Source organism: Salvelinus namaycush, chromosome 34 (genome assembly GCF_016432855.1).
Source record: "Salvelinus namaycush isolate Seneca chromosome 34, SaNama_1.0, whole genome shotgun sequence".
In the NCBI taxonomy this organism is placed as follows: domain Eukaryota; kingdom Metazoa; phylum Chordata; class Actinopteri; order Salmoniformes; family Salmonidae; genus Salvelinus; species Salvelinus namaycush.
This window is the reverse complement of record NC_052340.1, coordinates 2267324-2287389: the sequence shown is the minus strand read 5'-3', so window position 1 is coordinate 2287389 and position 20066 is coordinate 2267324. Positions and strand designations below refer to the sequence as shown.

General features: G+C 41.7%; 1 protein-coding gene across 5 annotated transcripts; it reads left to right on the top strand.

Moving 5' to 3' along the window:
• The first annotated feature begins 2615 nt into the window (after nucleotides 1-2615).
• Nucleotides 2616-10316, top strand: LOC120028371. Of its 5 annotated transcripts, none has more exons than XM_038973590.1 (3): nucleotides 2616-2804; nucleotides 9180-9940; nucleotides 10044-10316. In XM_038973590.1, the coding sequence occupies exons 2-3, from the start codon at nucleotides 9206-9208 to the stop codon at nucleotides 10107-10109; spliced, it is 801 nt and encodes a 266-aa protein (XP_038829518.1). In that variant the 5' UTR covers nucleotides 2616-2804; nucleotides 9180-9205; the 3' UTR covers nucleotides 10110-10316. The 5 variants fall into 5 exon arrangements, with proteins under 5 accessions (XP_038829518.1, XP_038829519.1, XP_038829522.1 ...); XM_038973591.1 differs by lacking the exon at nucleotides 2616-2804 and adding an exon at nucleotides 7475-7701; XM_038973594.1 differs by lacking the exon at nucleotides 2616-2804 and having other exon boundaries at nucleotides 7746-9793; nucleotides 9932-9940.
• The last annotated feature ends 9750 nt before the right edge of the window (nucleotides 10317-20066 follow it).

Genomic DNA, 20066 nt, shown 5'->3' with positions numbered 1-20066 from the left:
CTAACTAACAAGTGCAACCACAAGGAGCTTGTAGCAGTAATTGCACGTTTCGATGCTTTACTTGCTGAACATATGGAACTTTCAGTCTTTTCTAGGATCATTCAGAATGGTTTGATAGCTTCCATCGCATCATCCCATTAAAAGTTAGATTAAAGAGAGGTTGACGCAGCGCACTCAAGTAGGCTTTCCACTTTCCTCCGGTATTTATTTAGCAAAGATGATAAAACATCACTCCTGACAGACACAAGCAAAAACGTATTAAATAAATGTTGCAGCAGCCTAGGCCACACCTAAACATTCGAGATTTGACTTGCTGTATGGGATGAAAACGAGACCATTTTTCAGTCTGATCAACTGTAGGCTACTAATAAGAGCAGATGCATACAGCCTACTATGTGCGCTGTCCATTTGGCCAGGGTAATTAATTGGTAGCGTTATGTATTTACAGTCCATTTGTGTGTCAGGAGAAAATGTGAATGTGATCAAATGTGGTTTATATTCAAAATTGGGCTGGCTAGGCTGCCTATACGTTTTCAATCAAATTATTAACTGGAATGAATCATCATAATAGTGATGACAGATGTAAGTAAATTTTTATAAGGCCTGCAGTTGCATAGGCCTGCATGATGCAAGCTCAGCCCTTTGAGTTCTATTGTCTATCAATTGTTGTCTCTGGGTAGAGGAAATCCCCCACCTACTCTCCTCTAAATATAATTCATATGAACAAGTATAAGGTTGCTCGCCCCCCCCCCCCCTCATGTGACCTGATTAGGGACCTTAAGGTCCAAAGTTCTGGGCGAGATGCGCAGTCTTTGTTTAACTTCATGGACAAACTTGTTGTTCAAACCTACAATGGCGCAGCTGTAATGGAAATACAAATAGCAGATACATTCCATCTAAGTCCCCTCCTGTTCCCTGATTTAAGAAGTGACCACTCCACTATGATTGTCAACTCTCTCCTGACATGAACTGAAGCCACGTCTCATGTTCCCGCTCATCCACTGTTACATTTAATGTTTCCTCTCCAAGCACTGTGAGTACCCCTATCAATTTTCTCTCATTACTGTATGTATTGTCAATCACATTACACATCAATGATTTTACTCCTTGCTTGGACTAACTCATTCTTAGCTTTTTGTCTAACTGTGTAGTGTGTTGTGTTATTGTTTTTTGTCTTCCCAGTCAACTCCTGTCCTGCACTGAAGTCAAGCCACTGAAGACCTCAATTCATGCCTCATACCCTCATTCAATCACTGCTGTGATCCCTTCCCAAAACGGTGTATGTAGCCCTCTCTTTCTCATTCCCCATAATATTGTACTATAAATCTTTATTAAATGCTTTAGGTTAAAACAATTACTCTGACGATGTTTGAAACACGCTTTGACGTCTCCGTGTGTCTATACCGTGGGCCTCCTCAGTTTTTGAAGTCACCAGCCTCCACTGATCACAGTGCTAGCTGTGCCACTAGAGATCCTGGTTCGAGTCCAGGCTCAGTCGCAGCCGGCCACGACCGGGAGACACATGGGGCAGGGATGTTCTTGTCCCAGATTGGGGAGAAAAAGGAATAAGAAAATACAATAGTTTCCAGGGGGGTGGGGTTGATTCTCCTCCAGATATCAAACAGAAAAAGGCATCTAGAATTAGCATGCCAACCAGACCACATTTTGTTGGATCCAGGTAGGACTGTATCATAGCCACAGAGACATTCCTGCATAAATGCCTGCAGCAGGATGGATGGGACTTATCATACAACAGCAACATCAACCTGTGGAAACCTATCTTACACATGCCAGGAGGGAGTGAAAACCTCCGGTGCAAACAGCTACTCCATTTGTTCTACATAAAAGCATGTACTGTAGGCTATGCATGCAGAGTAGGGTTGATTATTTATCCCGGTATTTTACAAATGTTCCATCCCGAGAATAAATCATTTTTCTCCCAGGGAACCTGGTGTCATTCAAAAGCATATAATTAGGCCTATGTCTGGATTTGATTAGAGCTTTGATCTAAAATTCAAGCCTGATGCTACCTGAGCCTGATGAGCCATACATTAAATACATTTTATTAGCCGAAGCCCAAATATTTGTGCCATTATTCAATACATACAGTGCATTTGGAAAGTATTCAGACCCTTTGACTTTTAACACATGTTGTTACATTACAGCCTTATTCTAAAATTGATTAAATAAATTTTTTCCCTCATCAAGCTACACACAATACCCCATAATGACAAAGCGAAAACTGTTTTTTAGAAATGTTTGCTGATATGACAGTGTTGGTATTTCTTCTGTAAAATCACATATATTGTAATGTCCTTAAGTCTATTGACCAACTGGTAACATAAGTAACATAATAAAAAAGTCCCCATCAAAATCTGTCAATTTAATCCAGTTTAATATTTTTGCATATTTGCCTACGGGGAAGGATGGCCAGCCACACAGGAGGGTGATTTTTACTAAAGGAGGAAAAGGAGGCCGTGCTGACCGAGATGCATGTTGGCCATTTCGGAGTGAAGCGCATGATTGCCAAAATCAACCTACGCTTCTTCTGACGTGGAATTGTCAAGGAGGTGGACAGCTGGGCAAGTGAAATAACCTTTTGTTTATCAATCACGTTCTATTATATCTGAAGTTATTATGATTTCAATGAACGTCATATCAGAGAGAACACAATGTTTAAATGTGTTACTTTTAGCTTAAAAAAGGTCGGTACCCTGTCTAGCCTGACAGAAGTTTGAGAGGGCAAAGACTGTGGCGCCGGAGTTGAAGCCCCATCAAAGTAGTTTCACCATGGCACATGATCGGTAAGTGTCCCAATTCAAATTTTGCAGAGTTCAGTCAAATCAAAGTTTATTCGTCACGTGCGCTGAAAACAACAGGTGAAGTAGACCTTACAGTGAAATGCTTACTTACAGGCTCTAACCAATAGTGCAATTTAAAATAAAAAAGGCATTAGGTAAGTAAAGAAATAAAAACAACAGTGAAAAATAACAGTAGCGAGGCTATACACAGTAGCGAGTCTATATACAGGCACTGGTTAGTCGGGCTAATTGAGGTAGTATGTACATGAATATATAGTTAAAGTGACTATGCATATATGATAAACAGAGAGTAGCAGCAGCTTAAAAGTAAAAGAGGGGTTGGGGGCACACAATGCAAATAGTCCGGGCTATATTATTATAGTGTGTGTGTCAGTATCCTAACAAATATGAAAATCTGCATACTTTAGCCCTTTCCAGCTTTATGCAAGTCAACAATTCTTAATCTTAGGTCTTCTGAGGTCTTTGTTCGAGGCATGGTTCACATCAGGCAATGCTTCTTGTGAATAGCAAACTCAAATTTTGAGTGTTTTTATAGGGCAAGGCAGCTTTAACCAACATCTCCAATCTTGTCTCATTGATTGGACTCCAGGTTAGTCATTAACCTAGAGGTTCACATACTTTTTCCAACCTACACTGAATGTTTCAATTATGTATTCAATGTAGAGAAGAAAAATGCAATAATTTGTGTGTTATTAGTTTAAGCACACTATGTTTGTCTTTTTTTGTGACCTAGATGAAGATCAGATCAAATTTGATGACCAATTTATGCAGAAATCCAGTTATTCGAAAGGGTTCACTTACTTTTTCTTGCCACTATCTCCCATTTATAACACTGCACTAATCCATCAAATTTTCTCACAGTAAGGTGTAACCTGTGTATGTGCTTGTTTACATCTGTCTCCTACCCTGTTCCCTTTAACTCTGCTCCTGTCCTCCATTACCAACCACCCTCCAACTTTTCATTACATAATCTACAGCTACTGTTGTTATGTTGTCATTATCTGCTAAGAAAGTTTTATTTCTCGATCATACCGGGCACATAATGTGAGATACACAGATTAACTTAACAAGAGCCCTGCAAACACTCAGAACACCTTCTTTGCCCGCTTTGAGGATAATACAGTGCCACCGACGCCGCCCGCTACCAAGGACTGTGTGGCCCCCCACCCCCTTCTTTGTGGCCGACGTGAGTAAGACATTTAAATGTGTTTACGGGCATATTCAATCTCTCCCTATTCCAGTCTGCTGTCCCCACATGCTTCAAGATGGCCACCATTGTTCCTGTACCCAAGAAGGCAAAGATAACTGAACTAAATGACTACTATCCCGTAGCACTCACTTCTGTCATCATGAAGTGCTTTGAGAGATTAGTCAAGGATCATATCACCTCCACCTTACCTGCCACTCTAGACCCACTTCAATTTGCATACCGCCTCAATAGGTCCAAAGACAATGCAATCACACTGCACACTGCCCTATCCCATCTGTACAAGAGGATGTACAGAATGTAAGAATGCTGTTCATTGACTACAGCTCATTATTCAACATCATAGTTCCCTCCAAGCTCATCATTAAGCTTGAGGCCCTCGGTCTCAACCCCACCCTGTGCAATTGGGTCCTGGACTTTCTGATGGGTCGCCCCCAGGTGGTGAAGGTAGGAAACAACATCTCCACTTCGCTGATCCTCAACACCGGGGCCCCACAAGGGTGTGTGCTCAGCCCCCTCCTGTACTCCCTGTTCACCCATGACTGTGTGGCCATGCACGCCTCCATCTCAATCATCAAGTTTGCAGACGACACAACAGTAGTGGGCTTGATTACCAACAACGACAAGACATCCTACAGGGAGGAGGTGAGGGCACTCGGAGTGTGTCAACAAAACAAAGGAAATGATCGTGGACTTCAGGAAACATCAGAGGGAGCACCCCCCTATCCACATTGACGGGACAGCAGTGGAGAAGGTGGAAAGTTTTTAAGTTCCTTGGCGTACACATCACGGACAAACTGAAATGGTCCACCCACACAGACGGTGTGGTGAAGAAGGCACAACAGCTCCTCTTCAACCTCAGGAGGCTGTAAGAAATTTGGCTTCTGTCACCTAAAACCCTCACAAACTTTTACAGATACACAATTGAGAGCATCCTGTCGGGCTGTATCACCGCCTGGTAAGGCAACTGCACCGCGCACAACCGCAAGGCTCTCCAGAGGGTGGTGCGGTCTGCAAAACGCATCACCGGTGGCAAACCATCTGCCCTCCAGGACACCTACACTACCCGATGTCACAGGAAGGTCAAAAAGATCATCAAGGACAACAACCACCCGAGCCACTGCCTGTTCACTCCGCAACCATCCAGAAAGCGAGGTCAGTACAGGTGCATCAAAGCTGGGACCGAGAGACTGAAAAACAGCTTCTATCGCAAGGCCATCAGACTGTTAAACAGCCATCACTAACACAGACCACTTTAATAAATTAATCAGTCGTCACTTTGTGCAGGTCTACAATTTTATCCCTGATGTCCTTACACAGCTCTCTGGTCTTGGCCATTGTGGAGAGGTTGGAGTCTGTTTGATTGAGTGTGTGGACAGGTGTCTTTTATACAGGTAATGAGTGGAGAACAGGAGGGCTTCTTAAAGAAAAACTAACAGGTCTGTGAGAGCCGGAATTCTTACTGGTTGGTAGGTGATCAAATACTTATGTCATGCAATAAAATGCAAATGAATGACTTAAAAATCATACAATTTGATTTTCTGGATTTTTGTTTTAGATTCCGTCTCTCACAGTTGAAGTGTACCTATGATAAAAATTACAGACCTCTACATGCTTTGTAAGTAGGAAAACCTGCAAACTCGGCAGTGTATCAAATACTTGTTCTCCCCACTGTATGTGTATATACTGTATTTTATGCCATCTGTTGCATCTTGCCTATGCCGCTCGATCAATGCTCCCTGAACTTGTTCTCAACTAGCCTACCTGGTTAAATAAAGGCAAAATAAAAGTGATGAGCTTGGAGGGCACTATGGTGTTGAACGCTGAGCTGTAGTCAATGAAGTTTACATACACCTTAGCCAAATACATTTAAACTCAGTTTTTCACAATTCCTGACATTTAATCCTAGTAAAAAATTCCCTGTCTTAGGTCAGTTAGGATCACCACTTTATTTTAAGAATGTGAAATGTCAGAATAATAGTAGAGAGAATGATTTATTTCAGTTTTGATTTTTTTCATCACATTGACAGTGGGTCAGAAGTTAACATACACTCAATTAGTATTTGGTAGCATTGCCTTTAAATTGTTGGGTTAAACGTTTTGGGTAGCCTTCCACAAGCTTCCCACAATAAGTTGGGTGAATTTTGGCCCATTCCTCCTGACAGAGCTGGTGTAACTGAGTCAGGTTTGTAGGCCTCCTTGCTTGCACACGCTTTTTCAGTTCTGCCAACAAATTTTGTATAGGATTGATGTCAGGGCTTTGTGATGGCCACTCCAATACCCTGACTTTGTTGTCCTTAAGCCATTTTGCCACAACTTTGGAAGTATGCTTGGGGTCATTGTCCATTTGGATGACCCATTTGCGACCAACCTTCAACTTCCTGACTGATGTCTTGAGATGTTTCAATATATGCTTCAATGTTCCTCGGCTAACAAGCCTCCCCCTGTTTCCTCCAAACATAAAGATGGTCATTATGGCCAAACAGTTCTATTTTTGTTTCATCAGACCAGAAGACATTTCTCCAAAAAGTACGATCTTTGTCCCCATGTGCAGTTGCAAACCGTAGTCTTGCTTTTTTATGGTGGTTTTGGAGCAGTGGCTTCTTCCTTGCTGAGCGGCCTTTCAGCTTATGTCGATATAGGACTCGCTTTACTGTGGCTATAGATACTTTTGTACCCGTTTCCTCCAGCATCTTCACAAGGTCCTTTGCTGTTGTTCTGGGATTGATTTGCACTTTTCTCACCAAAGTACGTTCATCTCGAGGAGACAAAAAACGTCTCCTTCCTGAGCGGTAGGACGGCTGCGTGGTCCCATGGTGTTTATACTTGCGTACTATTGTTTGTACAGATGAACGTGGTACCTTCAGGCATTTGGAAATTGCTCCCAAGGATGAACCAGACTTGTGGAGGTCTACAATTTATTTTCTGAGATCTTGGCTGATTTCTTTTGATTTTCCCATGATGTCAAGCAAAGAGGCACTGAGTTTGAAGGTAGGCCTTGAAATACATCCACAGGTACACCTCCAATTGACTAAAATTATGTCAATTAGCCTATCAGAAGCTTCTAAAGCCATTACATAATTTTCTGGAATTTTCCAAGCTGTGTAAAGGTGCAGTCAACTTAGTGTATGTAAACATCTGACCCACTGGAATTGTGATACAGTGTGAAATAATCTGTATGTAAACAATTGTTGGAAAAATTACTTGTGTCATGCACAAAGTAGATGTCCTAACTGACTTGCCAAAACTATAGTTTGTTTACAAGACATTTGTGGAGTGGTTGAAAAACGAGTTTTAATGACTCCAACCTAAGTGTATGTAAACTTCTGACTTCAACTGTATTTATATGTACATTTTCTTATTCCATCCCTTTAGATGTGTGTATTAGGTAGTTGTGGAATTGTTCAATTACTTGTTAGATATTACTGCACTGTTGGAACTAGAAGCGCAAGAATTTTGCTACACTCACATTAACATCTGCTAACCATGTGTATGTGACCAATAAAATTTGATTTGAACAAAGAGAGCAGCAGTGCCTGGACTTTGCAGTCTCCCTCTCCAAGCCCCCCTTCTGAGACTGGCTGTCTGTTGAGAACAAGTGACAGGCAGAACCTCGCAACCACCTCTATTTTCCAAACACCAGAATGCAGTTTTTTAGTCTATGATTGCCATGTGAGTGGTCAAAAAATCTTAGAAAATAAATGAATCACACAATTGTACCTAAAGCGATCAAAGTTTATGTATTAAAATCTTAATATTGCCAGGTTGGTTTTCACAGCTGTTTCACAAGGTAATATTATTAGTTGTAAATTATCCTTTGATCGTAGATATTTGCTCCACGTTATTCTTGTATTCTAGGACCTACAATAGATGTTGCATAGTACACAATGGTGTACTAATGAGCTATGCGAGATAGAAAAATAATAATTGGGGGACTACTGAAATTATATTATTTCAGTGTAGATAAGGGAAGGGTAGGTTAAAATAAAAACATGATAGCCAGACAAGCTATCAAACGATTTGGCACATAAATGGAGTGGAAATTAGCTGATTTCGTGATCTGTAAAGTAAATAACTGTTGTCAAGCAGATTACACGTTCTTTTCCGAAACGTAGCAATGTTTAAGACCGAACATGAAATCGAATGTTAACAAGGTACCCAAAAGTAGCTCGAATTAATGCTTTCATTTTATTAGCTTAAAGCTTGTTAAAACAGCGAAATTGTCGCGGAAATCAGCCTTGTTGGCATAGCGACGATGACAATGTCATTTAGGCCTTAATGATCATCACAGCGTTGATAAAGCAACTGACGATAATATTTGGCATGACAGGACCAAATTGATTTTGTTAAAATGTTTGAGTCACTCAGATAGCATAAGAACAAGGCAAAAGCCCCCCTCCTCCTCATATCTCTGGTAGGGGAAACACTGAAGATATCCGTGTAGCGAACATTCGTGTAAACTCGAGAGATCAGGCGTTTACAAGGCTACTATTGACCAGAGCCAAAAGGAGTGTCAGTTGGGATTGGGCCTGTCAAAGATCAGCCACAGAGATGTGATTGGGAGGTCTCGCCAGAGCTGTAGTGAATGCAGTGCACACTTGAGCCATCTCGATCATGGACACAGATTTGTTGGTAATCTGGAAATTAAGTTGAATTAACAACTAAGACTGGTGAATTTGTAATTGTTTTCAAGAGCGCGATCTAGCAGGCGTATTCTTTAAATCTGTATCCTTGAAATACGCGATCATGGTTTTACGGTCAGCAAGCAATTATAACACACTGACCTGAGCTAAATTACATAAAGAGGAACCACATTCGTGACAGCCAGAATATAATGAGAGGTAATTCAAGTATGTGGTTTTGTTCCTTGGGTTAGTACGAATCCGAATATTACGCAACATATTCTAGGACTATTGTGGATTCCTAGTCATTATGACGTAGCTGTCACAAATCGTTGAAGAATCGGGAGGGATTCATTTCGTCAGTTGCTGTCAACTTCGAGCATTACCTGCGTCTTACCAGTGTATTTTACTTAATTGTTTCCTTATCCGTGTCTTCTCGTGATATTGAAAAGTCATTAGCTAGTCTACTTGTTTATTTTCAAGCAATTATTATTGAACAAGTGTCTTTCTTTTATTGGGTGATCAAAGATCTGCATCCATAAATTCAGCTTGTCATGGATGGAAGCTCAAGTTGTGGATGGCCATGTGCAGGCGATAGTTCACCACAGCCCCCCTCCCCTCCTGAGGCCCTCCTGGTGAAGGTGCAGCCTGTCGTGGATCAAAGCCCAGTGGACACTTCAACACAGATATGGACACGGCCCCTCTCCCCCGAAGACCTCCTAACACAGATGCAGCTGCTCCGCCAAGAGGTTGTGGAGCTTAGTGCTTCTATCAGCCAAGTTCTGGATGAACCCGAGATAAGCTATTTGGACGCACCGACACCACCTCTCCCTAAAGCCGCCTGGGCCTCCAAGGGTGAGCCTCAGAGGGCCCTGAGCCGGTCCTCCATCTCTAAGAGTGTGGGCATGTCATGGCCGTACTCCATCTACCCTCACTGTGACCTCATCGGCCAACCAGTTCCTGAGGAGAAGCCTGTGGTAATGGTTGACAAGGCTTCCTCAACGCCCAAGAAGATGTCTTTCTGGAGGAGGCTGGTATGTTGTTTTGGGAAGAGGAACAAGACTAGATCCACTAAGAACAACAAGGTCAAGAAGAAGACCAAGGCAAAGGGGGAGAAGACCAAGGTCCAGGAGAAGACCAAGGCCAAGAAGATGTCTTTCTGGAGGATGCTGGCATGTTGTTTTGGGAAGAGGAACAAGACTGGATCCACTAAGAACAACAAGGTCAAGAAGAAGACCAAGGCAAAGGGGGAGAAGACCAAGGTCCAGGAGAAGACCAAGGTGGAGAAGGTGAGATGACCACTGGCTCATCAGTCATAAATAAGTATTGTTATTATGTGCCAGTGTACCATGACCTCTCCTCTAAAGTCTTGTTTCTGTTCTATGCTTATAGGACACTGCCATGACCAGGGGATGTTTCTCCACGTATTTCAACCTCATAAAACTGCTCACAAAGTAATACGACAAACGGGTGAAGAAGTGAACCAGGACTTTTGTCGAATTGTTTTTCCTATAGAGTCAGCGGGAAAAACCTGGTTGCCTGATCCAAAGACAAACACATCCTATCCATCAGGATATCCCGAATGGGAGCGATCATAACATACTTATCAAGGCTGGGGTGGTTAATGTTGTTAATCATGTTTTCAATAAAGTTTTCTAAATGATCTACAGATTCTACGTGACTTTCATATTATGATAACTTTAGGGTTCTGACATGAGAAAAAAGACTCAACATCAAACCCAATGTGGTGATCTGATAATAAAAATTGTGGGTTACAAATCTGGAGAAGTTAAAGCTCCTTTTAAAACACTATCATTCAGCACCCTATGTTGATATGGGTTGCTAAGTCTTATCAATCAAAGAGAAGGTTGTTGATAAAATAAGACTGCCCACCACCAGACTAATTTAAAAGCAGTTTAAATAAAACAATGGTAAAAGAGTACAAATGTAGGGTCAAGTTACAGTAAGTATATTCAGGCAAATGATCTTGGTGGACTCACCAAGAGCAGACCAAAGACCATTTACGTGAATGCAGTTACGTCCACACTGACATTTGCAGTGGGCAGCAGCCTTGAGTCATTGCCTTGTGCAGCAATATCTAACAAGTGAACTAACAATTCCACAACAACTACCTGATACACGCAAACCTTTACTTAGATTTGTGTTTATTAGGTAGTTGTTGTGGAATAGTTTATATATATAAAAAAAAAATGTATTGAATATTTAAAACGTACAATATACTTGCTGTGAAGCTGCTCAATAACTTCATCACATTAGTCATCTAACACACTCCCATCCAGAGCAACACACAGAGGCAACCAACATCATGCTCACGTCGACAGATCTCCCACAAGGTCAAAAACGGGGACCCGAACCAGCGATCCATCAGCCACCGGCCCAAGCTCCCAACCGCCAGGCCACCAGCCCTCCAAGATCCCCCCCCCCCCCACAGTTCCCAAAAAGAGCTGCCCCTCAACCATCCGAGACCCCCCACAGTCCTCCAGGTTAGTCAGCTAACAGCATTGATTTGCAGTGACTATGCACACTCTCTGGACTCTCCAACACACACAAAACACACACACATGCATATTGACGCCACACACACACTCTGAGCACATGCTGCGCTGGTACTCATTTTATCTATCCTGATTGCCTAGCCACTTTTACCCCTAACTACATGTACATATTACCTCAACTACCTCGTACACCTGCTCGGTACCGGTACTCCTTGTATATAATCAAAGTTTATTTGTCACGTACGCCGAATACAACAGGTGTAGACCTTACAGTGAAATGCTTACTTACAGGCTCTAACCAATAGTGCAAAAAAGGTATTAGGTGAACAATGGGTAAGTAAAGAAATAAAACAACAGTAAAAAGACAGGCTATATACAGTAGCGAGGCTATAAAAGTAGCGAGGCTACATATAGACACGGTTAGTCAGGCTAGTTGAGGTAGTATGTACATGTAGATATGGTTAAAGTGACTATGCATATATGATGAACAGAGAGTAGCAGTAGTTTAAAAGAGGGGTTGGCGGGTGGTGGGTGGGACACAATGCCGATAGCCCGGTTAGCCAATGTGCGGGAGAACTGGTCGGTCGGCCCAATTGAGGTAGTATGTACATGAGTGTATAGTTATAGTGACTATGCATATATGTAAAACAGAGAGTAGCAGCAGCGTAAAAATAGGGGTTGGGGGGGGGCACAATGCAAATACTCCGGGTAGCCATTTGATTACCTGTTCAGGAGTCTTATGGCTTGGGGGTAAAAACTGTTGAGAAGCCTTTTTGTCCTAGACTTGGCACTCCGGTACCGCTTGCCATGAGGTAGTAGAGAGAACAGTCTATGACTGGGGTGGCTGGGGTCTTTGACAATTCTTAGGGCCTTCCTGTGACACCGCCTGGTGTAGAGGTCCTGGATGGCAGGCAGCTTAGCCCCAGTGATGTACTGGGCCGTACGCACTCCCCTCTGTAGTGCCTTGCGGTCAGAGGCCGAGCAATTGCCGTACCAGGCAGTGATGCAACCAGTCAGGATGCTCTCGATGTTGCAGCTGTAGAACCTTTTGAGGATCTCAGGACCCATGCCAAATCTTTTTAGTTTCCTGAGAGGGAATAGGCTTTGTCGTGCCCTCTTCACGACTCTCTTGGTGTGTTTGGACCATTCTAGTTTGTTGTTGATGTGGACACCAAGGAACTTGAAGCTCTCAACCTGCTCCACTACAGCCCCGTCGATGAGAATGGGGGCGTGCTCGGTCCTCCTTTTCCTGTAGTCCACAATCATCTCCTTAGTCTTGGGTACGTTGAGGGATAGGTTGTTATTCTGGCACCACCCGGCCAGGTCTCTGACCTCCTCCCTATAGGCTGTCTCGTCATTGTCGGTGATCAGGCCTACCACTGTTGTTTTCGTCTGCAAACATCATGATGGTGTTGGAGTCGTGCCTGGCCATGCAGTCGTGGGTAAACAGGGAGTACAGGAGGGGACTGAGCACTCGTTATTGTTATTTGTGTTACTATTTTCTATTTTTATTTGCAAATGTTCTTACAATCCCTTTCCCAACAATGCAGAGTAAGTAAGCATTTCACGGTGAAGTCTACACCTGCTGTATTTGGTGACATAAAATTATATTTTGTTTTGATGCTGTGGTGGCTCCAGAGCTCAAAAAGCGTGCACACTGGTCTGGGTGGGTCTCCCGTCATAAAGCCCATGACTAATAACACCGAGGGCTGTAATTAAGACATAGAAGAGCGTCTGATGTCCCACGTGTCGGCCAGAACAAGCCCTCTGCTGCAGGGGTCTTATTAGCATATTCACTGCATATTCATTGTACCATACATACCCTACTGGATTAGAACATATATATTCTGGATTTTGGTTATGCATAAGGGTAATGTTTCAGTCAATGCAGTAAGGTCTCCTTTTTTTTCCCTCCTAGGAAGGTATGATTGATAGTTCAAATCATACTACAATTTGACACCAACACCAGTGCAACTCCCAATTCATGTAGCGGTTGACTCTTATACTTGGCCTCTTGAGATATTTTGACCCTGCACAGATCCTCTGCTTGTGTCTACTGTTTGTTAGACAGTATCTGGTCTCTCTCTACAGTAACTTTAACAGCCTGGTGTTAGTGACCGTGAGGAGGCGACAACCATCCCTCTCGTGTTCCTTCCCCTAGCCTGAACTTTGAACATTCGGCATTCCTCCCTGTCACTGAGGGGATTGGCTAATACTCTGGGAATGTAATGGCGTCGGACGGTCTCTCCCACTTCCAAGTCAGTACCTGATGAGGCCTGTTCTCTGTTCGCTAGCTGGGTAAATAACACATCTCTGTTGTTTTGAGACCTGAGCCACTGTCTTTGTCATCACCGTCTCAGAAAAGCAGGAGACAAGTAGGAGTGTTATTAAGCGAAACACGTGAAAGTTACGACTACAACAGGCGTCAGGTGTCCCTCAGGGAAGCCCAGGGTCAGGTTCATTGGGCACCAAATCCGTTTCAAATCATTTGAATGTGCCCTCATGAACACGTCACTGATGTTTCAACTTTTCCCTTTTTATATAATGTAATGAGCACATCTAAATTAATGTGGATGCTACCATGATTACAGATAATCCTGAATGAGTCGTGAATAATGATTCGTGAAAAAGTTAGACGCACAAATATCATACCCCAAGACATCTCTTAATAACCTCTCTTACAATAACAGGGGAGGTTAGCATTTTTTGGGGGGGGTATGATATTTGTGTATCTAACTTTCTCATTCATTATTCAGTTCTTTCAGGATTACCTGTAATTGTGGTAGCATCCACATGAATGTATAAGTGTTTAGAAACATTATTCTTATTTACAAGAAAAGTCACTCCAAAATGACACTACATTATTTCTATTGGGCACAAAATAATTTGATACACAGCCAAAACAAACAGCAAATGCATCCAACACATTTGTAGAGTCACAAGCTTGATGTAGTCATTGCGTGCTAAGAATATGGGACCAAATACTTTACTTTTTACTACTTTGATACACACAAGTGAATTTGTTCCAATACTTTCGATCTCCTAAATTGGACTATGTACAAAAAGTTCTGTAATATCTGAACGGTTTGCCCGATATGGATGAAAATACCCTCAAATTAAAGCTAACAGTCTACCCTTTAACGTCATAGTATAATTTTAAATCCTGGTACTGGAGTACAGAGCCGAAACAACAAATGTGTCCCAACACTTTTGGAGCTCACTGTATGTGTTTTAAACCATAGTTTGTACTTGGTTTTGATGACATAAAACCAATAAATGACTTGGATCGAATTGTTTAGATTTTTCCATTGTTCTTTCACAGGGAAAAGGAGGTGCTGCTACTGTGCCTCCCAGGAATAACATGCACACCTAGCTCTTATCCAGGAAGACTAGCTATGGGAATCTAAAGCAGGTTCCCACTGATATTTACAGAGGCTACATTCCATCACCCTTGTTCAAGAAAAGCAGTGCAGGTTGTGAATGCTCTGTGTGTTTGTGAGAAGCGTGTGCCTTTTGGAACCACAGCCCCTGACTGACCACATGCTTTCTCTCTGGTTTGAGGTGTGAATGGGTATCAAATATTTTACACATACAGTACCAGTCAAAAGTTTGGACACACATACTCATTGCAGGGTTTTTCTTTATTTTTATTATTTTCTACATTGTAGAATAATAGTGAAGACATCAAAACGATTAAATAACACATATGGAATCATGTAGTAACCAAAAAAGTGTTAAACGAATCAAAATATATATTTTTTGAGATTCTTCAAAGTAGCCACCCTTTGCCTTGATGACAGCTTTGTACACCAGCTTCATGAGGTAGTCATGTGGAATGCATTTCAATTAACAGGTGTTAAAAGTTAATTGGTGGAATTTCTTTCCTTCTTAATGCATTTGAGCCAATCAGTTGTGTTGTGACAAGGTAGGGTTGGTATACAGAAGATAGCCCTATTTGGTAAAAGACCAAGTCCATATTATGGCAAGAACAGCTCAAATAAGCAAAAAGAACCGATAGTCCATTATTACTTTAAGACATGAAGGTCAGTCAATACAAAAATGTAAGAAGTTTGAACGTTTCTTCAAATGCAGTCACAAAAACCATCAAGCTCTATGATAAAATTGGCTCTCATGAGCACCGCCACAGGAAAGGACGACCCAGAGTTACCTCTGACGCAAAGGTTCATTAGAGTTAACAGAAGTTGCAGCCCAAATAAAAGTAACAGACACATCTCAACATCAACTGTTCAGAGGAGACTGTGTGAATCAGGCCTTCATGGTCAAATTACTGCAGAGAAACCACTACTAAAGGACACCAATAAGAAAAAGAGACTTGCTTGCTTGAAATCTGTCCTTTGGTCTGATGAGTCCAAATTTGAGATTTTTGACACAACCGCTGTGTCTTTGTGAGACGCAAAGCAGGCGAACGGATGATCTCCGCATGTGTGGTTACCACAGTGAAGCATGGAAGAGGTGTGATGCTGTGGGGGTGCTTTGCTAGTGACACTGTCTGTAATTTATTTTGAATTCAAGGCACACTTAACCCAGCATGGCTACCACAGCATTCTGCAGCGATACGCCATCCCATCTGGTTTGCGCTTAGTGGGACTATCATTTGTTTTTCAACTGGACAATGACCCAACACACCTCCAGGCTGTGTAAGGGCTATTTGACCAAGAAGGAGAGTGGTGGAGTGCTGCATCAGATCACCTGGCCTCCACAACACCCGAGCTCAACCCAATTGAGATGGTTTGGGATGAGTTGGACCGCAGAGTGAAGGAAAATCAGCCAACAAGTGCTCAGCATATATGGGAACTCCTTCAAGACTTTTGGAAAAGCATTCCAGGTGAAGCTGGTTGAGAGAATGTCAAGAGTGTGCAAAGCTGTCATCAAGGCAAAGGGTGGCTACTTTGTAGAATCTCAAATATATTTTGATTTGTTTAACACTTTTTTGGTTACTACATGTGGTATTTCATAGTTTTGATGTCTTCACTATTATTCCACAATGTAGAAAATGGTAAAAAATAAAGAAAAACCCTGCAATGAGTATGTGTGTCCAAACCTTTGACTGGTAATACACAGTGGCAAGAAAAGGCATGTGAACCCTCATAAAATTTGATCTGATCTTCATCTAGGTCACAACAATAGACAAACGCAGTCTGCTTAAACTAAGAACACAAACAATACGTTTTCATGTCTTTATTGAACACACCGTGTAAACTAGAGGTCAATTGACAATTACAACAATACTGAATGAACAATGAACACTTTTATTTTAACTTAATATAATACATCAATAAAATCAATTTAATCTCAAATAAATAATGAAACATGTTCAATTTGGTTTAAATAATGCAAAAACAAAGTGTTGGAGAAGAAAGTAAAAGTGCAATATGTGCCATGTAAAAAAGCTAACGTTTAAGTTCCTTGCTCAGAACATGAGAACATATGAAAGCTGGTGGTTCCTTTTAACACGAGTCTTCAATATTCCCAGGTAAGAAGTTTTAGATTGTAGTTATTACAGGACTATTTCTCTCTATACCATTTGTATTTCATATACCTTTGACTATTGGATGTTCTAATAGGTACTTTAGTATTGCCAGCCTAATCTCAGGAGATGATAGGCTTGAAGTCATAAACAGCACAATGCTTGAAGCATTGCAAAGAGCTGCTGGCAAACGCAGGAAAGTGCTGTTTGAATGAATGCTTACGAGCCTGCTGCTGCCTACCACCGCTCAGTCAGACTGCTCTATCAAATCATAGACTTAATTGTAATATAATAACACACAGAAATACAAGCCTTAGGTCATTAATATGGTCAAATCCGGAAACTATAATTTCGAAAACAAAACGTTTATTCTTTCAGTGAAATATGGAACCGTTCCGTAATTTATCTAACGGGTGGCATTCCTAAGTCTAAATATTGCTGTTACATTGCACAACCTTCAATGTTATGTCATAATTACGTAAAAATCTGGCAAATTAGTTCGCAACGAGCCAGGTGGCCCAAACTGTTGCATATACCCTGACTCTGCGTGCAATGAACTCAAGAGAAGTGACACAATTTCCCTAGTTTAATATTGCCTGCTAACATTAATTTCTTTTAACTAAATATACAGGTTAAAAAAATTAAATACTTCTGTGTATTGATTTTAAGAAAGGTATTGATGTTTATGGTTAGGTACATTCGTGCGACGATTGTGCTTTGCTCGCAAATGCGCATTTGTTAAATCATCCCCCGTTCGGCGAAGTTGGCTGTCTTTGTTAGGAAGAAATGGTCTTCACACAGTTCGCAACGAGCCAGGCTGCCCAAACTGCTGCGTATACCCTGCTGTTGCACAGAACGCAAGAGAAGTGACACAATTTCCCTAGTTAAAATAAATTAATGTTAGCAGGCAATATTAACTAAATATGCAGGTTTAAAAATATATACATACTTGTGAATTGATTTTAAGAAAGGCGTTGAGGTCAGGTACACATTGGTGTACACACAGTGCTTTTTTCGCGAATGCGCTTGTTAAATCACCCGTTTGGCGTAGTAGGCTATGATTCAATGATAAATTGACAGGCATCGATTATATGCAACGCAGGACAAGCTAGATAAACTAGTAATATCATCAACCATGTGTAGTTAACTAGTGATTATGTTAAGATTGATTGTTTTTTTATAAGATACGTTTAATGCTAGCTAGCACCTTACCTTGGCTCCTTGCTGCACTCGCATAACAGGTAGCCAGCCTGCCACGCAGTCTCCTCGTGGAGTGCAATGTAATCGGCCATGATCGTGTCCAAAAATGCCGATTACCGATTGTTATGAAAACTTGAAATCGGCCCTAATTAAATCGGCCATTCCGATTAATTGGTCGACCTCTAGTGTAAACATTCACAGTGCAGGGTGGAAAAAGTATGTGAAACCTTAGATTTAATAACTGGTTGACCCTCCTTTGGCAGCAATTACCTCAACCAAACGTTTTCTGTAGTTGTGGATCAGACCTGCACAACGGTCAGGAGGAAATTTGAACCATTCCTCTTTACAAAACTGTTTCAGTTCAGCAATATTCTTGGGATATCTGGTGTGAACTGCTCTCTTGAGGTCATGCCACAGCATCTCAATCGGGTTGAGGTCAGGACTGACTGGGCCCCTCCAGAAGGTGTATTTTCTTCTGTTGAAGCCATTCTGTTGTTGATTTACTTCTGTGTTTTGGGTCATTGTCCTTTTGCATCGCCCAACTTCTGTTGCGCTTCAATTGGCGGACAGATAGCCTTACATTCTCCTGCAAAATGTCTTGATAAACTTGAATTCATTTTTTCCATTGATGATAGCAAGCTGTCCAGGCCCTGAAGCAGCAAAGCAGACCCAAATCATGATGCTCCCTCCACCATACTTTACAGTTGGGATGAGGTTTTGATGCTGGTGTGCTGTGCCTTTTTTTCTCCACACAGTGTTCTTCCAAACAACTCAACTGGAGTTTCGTCTACCTACAAAACATTTTGCCAGTAGCGCTGTAAAACATCCAGTTGCACTTTTGCAAACTTCAGACATGCCGCAATGTTTTTTTTTGACGGAGTAGCTTCTTCCGTGGTGTCCTCCCATGAACACCATTCTTGTTTAGTGTTTTACATATCGTAGACTCGTCAACAGAGATGTTAGCATGTTCCAGAGAGTTCTGTAAGTCTTTAGCTGACACTCTACGATTCTTCTTAACCTCATTGAGCATTCTGCTCTGAGCTGTCGCAGTCATCTTTGCAGGACGGGCCCTCCTAGGGAAAGTAGCAACAGTGCTGAACTTTCTCCATTTATAGACAATTTGTCTTAACGTGGACTGATGAACATCAAGGCTTTTAGAGATACTTTTGTAACCCTTTCCAGCTTTATGCAAGTCAACTATTCTTAATCTTAGGTCTTCTGAGATCTCTTTTGTTTGAGGCATGGTTCACATCAGGCAATGCTTCTTGTGAATAGCAAACTCAAATCTTTAGTGTTTTTTTATAGGGCAAGGCAGTTCTAACCAACATCTCCAATCTCGTCTCATTGATTGAACTGCAGGTTAGCTGACTAACCTGGAGGACTGTGGGGGTCTCGGATGGTTCAGGGGCAGCTCTTTTTGGGAACTGTGGGGGTGGATCTTGGAGGGCTGGTGGCCTGGCGGTTGGGAGCTTGGGCCGGTGGCTGATGGATCGCTGGTTCGGGTCCCCGTTTTTGACCTTGTGGGAGATCTGTCGACGTGCCCTTGAGCATGATGTTGGTTGCCTCTGTGTGTTGCTCTGGATGGGAGTCTGTTAGATGACTAATGTGATGAAGTTATTGAGCAGCTTCACAGCAAGTATATTGTACGTTTTAAATATTCAATACAATTTTTTATATATATAAAAACTATTCCACAACAACTACCTAATAAACACAAATCTAAGTAAAGGTTTGCGTGTATCAGGTAGTTGTTGTGGAATTGTTAGTTCACTTGTTAGATATTGCTGCACAAGGCAATGACTCAAGGCTGCTGCCCACTGCAAATGTCAGTGTGGACGTAACTGCATTCACGTAAATGGTCTTTGGTCTGCTCTTGGTGAGTACACCAAGATCATTTGCCTGAATATACTTACTGTAACTTGACCCTACATTTGTACTCTTTTACCATTGTTTTATTTAAACTGCTTTTAAATTAGTCTGGTGGTGGGCAGTCTTATTTTATCAACAACCTTCTCTTTGATTGATAAGACTTAGCAACCCATATCAACATAGGGTGCTGAATGATAGTGTTTTAAAAGGAGCTTTAACTTCTCCAGATTTGTAACCCACAATTTTTATTATCAGATCACCACATTGGGTTTGATGTTGAGTCTTTTTTCTCATGTCAGAACCGTAAAGTTATCATAATATGAAAGTCACGTAGAATCTGTA